Genomic DNA, 2,931 nt, shown 5'->3' with positions numbered 1-2,931 from the left:
CGCGCGTCGTCCAGCGCGCACTGCAAGGGGACGCGGCGCGGCAAGGGCAGGGGCGCGAGTTCCAGCCCGCCGGCCCCTAAGCGAACCTCCAGCTTCGATTTCCGACGGGAGGGCTGGGCTGCGCAGCGTTCTGAGGGCCCGGGAAGTTAGGACATGGTGACCGGAGGAGGGTGACGTGGTCAGATTAGGGGCCAGGGGCGAGGGGAGAGGCCGTGTATACCTGCGTCGCGAGCGGAGCTGGGAGGCGAGTGCTGCAACAGCGGAGGAGGAGGAGGAGCCAGGAGCCCGAGGCAGGTAATTGAGGGCCAAAGGGAGAGCATGGGAGCCAAAACGCCTGAGGCCCCTGTTGCGGAGGCCCTGACCCTGCGGGTCCCAGAGGCTGCGCGGCCTGAGGGGTGAGGGGAAATAGACAACTCACAGGGGGAGTGGGTCTGAAATTCTCGGGCGGAAACACCGGGATTGGGTACCGGGATCAAAATTAGGACAGGGCGGTAGCTGGGTGTTGGGCCTGCTTGGGCCTCTGAGGCTGCGGCGCTGTTGGGATCCCGGCGTCCGCGCATGGCCAGCTCTGGAGGCTACTTACTCCCTTACTTCAGAGCGGCCTTCAAGGCCAACCAAATCCCAGCAACCCAACTACGGAAATCAGAACGTGGAAACTTGTGCCAGAACCGGGTCCCCAGGGGCCCCAGAATGGGGAGGGCGTGTCAGGCGACTCAATCCTTAAACCGGGAGTGGGGGAGGGGCCGTGAGGGGTCAAATAAAAGGATGGAGACTCACCTGGCTTCTCTCACCCGAAGTGCCTAACTTTGCACAGAATGTTTTCTCCAAGACTACTACTCCAGACCGCAAAACTAAAAATGGTGCCACGGGTTTTACTCCATTCCCACCAACCTTTTTTTTTTCCTTCGTCCACCAACCACCCTCTCCCTCGCGTGGACACTAAGTCTCAGCACCTATATTATATATCAGCTCTGTCTTTTACTGTGTCCCTTAGCCTTCCAACTAATATTTAGGCTGGGCTTCTCTATCCAAAGGAAGTTTCTTCAGCTGAATTATCTCTTTAACCCCCCATTCTCCCAGGCCTCCTAAACTTAGCTCCGCACTGGTCTTCTCTCCCCCTGGGTCGAAGGCAACTGTTAGCACTTAACATTTCTTCCGGTCCATGAGTCACCCAAACTAACTGACGCCGAGTTTAAAATTTTTTCCGTCATTCTCTAGTTTCCAAAGCTATCCTTTCTGTTCCCAGTTTTCATGCAACTCACCCCCGTCAAGCAAAACAAAATTGCCACCAAAACAATCTAGGCCCCAACCAGCTGAAATTTGCGTCTCCATTTCGCCCTCTTCTTCACCCTTTCGCCAAACTGAGCGTTTACCTGCAGATATTCCTGTTTTACTCTTAGTTATCAACCTAACTGTTGGGTCAACGGTTTCTCTCTAATATGAACCAAACTTTTGGGGATAGTATTTTATTTTTCAAATCCTCATTAAAGCTGTTTGAACCAGTGACTTTCAAATGTTACATGTCTTTAATTTTTACACGACGGAACCACTTTTTCAAACGGAACCGTACATCCAACACGTAAATCACATATAAGATAAACAGAATGGCTGGGCGGAGGTGGGGAGGGAGGGAATGTCGACCTTATGATGGGTTCTGAAAGCACCGTCTTCCAGTAATTTGGCAACTATGAACCAAACTTCTGTGACCAACATGTTCCTTTCAAGTCCTGTGTTCCTCTGTCCTGCGCGTTAGCTTAAGCAAACTGTGCGATCCTCACCGCCGGTCTGTTCCTCTTTCCCACCCTCTTCCACGCTAGGTCCGGTCATGGAGCTGCGCTCGGAGCTGCCCAGCGTGCCCGGCGCGGCAACAGCGGCAGCAACAGCGACAGGGCCGCCCGTGGCTTCGGTGGCTTCGGTTGCTGCTGCGGCGGCAGCGGCCGCGTCGCTCCCGGTGAGCGTAGCAGGCGGCTTGCTGCGGGCCCCACCGTTGCTACTGAGGGCAGCGGAGAAGTATCCGCGAACCCCGAAGTGCGCGCGCTGCCGCAATCACGGCGTGGTGTCGGCACTCAAGGGCCACAAGCGCTACTGCCGCTGGAAGGATTGCCTGTGCGCCAAGTGCACACTCATCGCGGAGCGCCAGCGCGTCATGGCGGCGCAGGTGGCGCTGCGCAGGCAACAGGCACAAGAAGAGAACGAGGCGCGCGAGCTGCAGCTGCTCTACGGCACAGCCGAGGGGCTGGCGCTGGCGGCCGCCAACGGCATTATCCCGCCGCGGCCAGCCTACGAGGTGTTTGGTTCTGTGTGTGCTGCAGACGGCGGGGGCCCTGGAGCTGGCGCGCCTGCGGGGGCCGGAGGCGGCGCTGCGGGCGCAGGGGGCGCAGGTGAGCAGATCGGTCCTGGGGGGTGGGGGGAAGGAGATTAGGGGCGCCTTGCCTGGGGCTTTGCCTCGGGACAGTTACACTAGACTCCCCTGAGTTCACTGCATACTCCGCTCCGAATATTTGGCATAAACACAGAAACTCTTCTTTACCCCTTTCGGAAGCGTGGGCATTTTACTTCTTTTTTTTTAAAAAAAACGGAGACGCTTTATTTTCACTCTCCTCTTCCCAAACTCAAGAGCTCTGGTAGTGTAGTGGTTACGAATCACGTTCGAACCATAAGTTCAGCAGTTCGAAACTCTCAGATGAGGCTTTCTGCTCCCGTAAAGATTTACAGCCTTGGAAACCCTGTACAGGGTCGCTAAGAGTCGAAACCGACTCCACGGTACATCACGACGACCGACCTTCCCAAACTCATAGAGGTTCCTGACTCACTAAACTTCGTCTTCTCCCCCACACGAAAACCCGCCTTCTTTTTGGTTGCGCGCTCATCTACACTCCGCAGTTTCCCTCCTCTCCTGTCTTTAGAAATCCGACCTCCTAATTATTCCAC

The 2,931-nt window shown here is 56.1% G+C and overlaps 1 protein-coding gene across 1 annotated transcript in view; it reads left to right on the top strand.

The window, feature by feature from the left end:
- The first annotated feature begins 1,728 nt into the window (after positions 1-1,728).
- Positions 1,729-2,931, top strand: part of DMRTA2 (DMRT-like family A2) — a 3,320-nt gene continuing 2,117 nt past the window's right edge. Inside the window, exon 1 of the mRNA XM_006839750.1 lies at positions 1,729-2,381. Within this exon, the coding sequence (XP_006839813.1) occupies positions 1,826-2,381 (556 nt within the window). The 5' untranslated portion in view covers positions 1,729-1,825. The remainder of the gene's footprint in view (positions 2,382-2,931) is intronic.

The sequence above is a fragment of the Chrysochloris asiatica genome, unplaced genomic scaffold (genome assembly GCF_000296735.1).
Source record: "Chrysochloris asiatica unplaced genomic scaffold, ChrAsi1.0 scaffold00026, whole genome shotgun sequence".
Classification (NCBI taxonomy): Eukaryota; Metazoa; Chordata; class Mammalia; order Afrosoricida; family Chrysochloridae; genus Chrysochloris; species Chrysochloris asiatica.
Note: the sequence above shows the minus strand (reverse complement) of the source record. Positions and strands in the feature narration are given on the sequence as shown.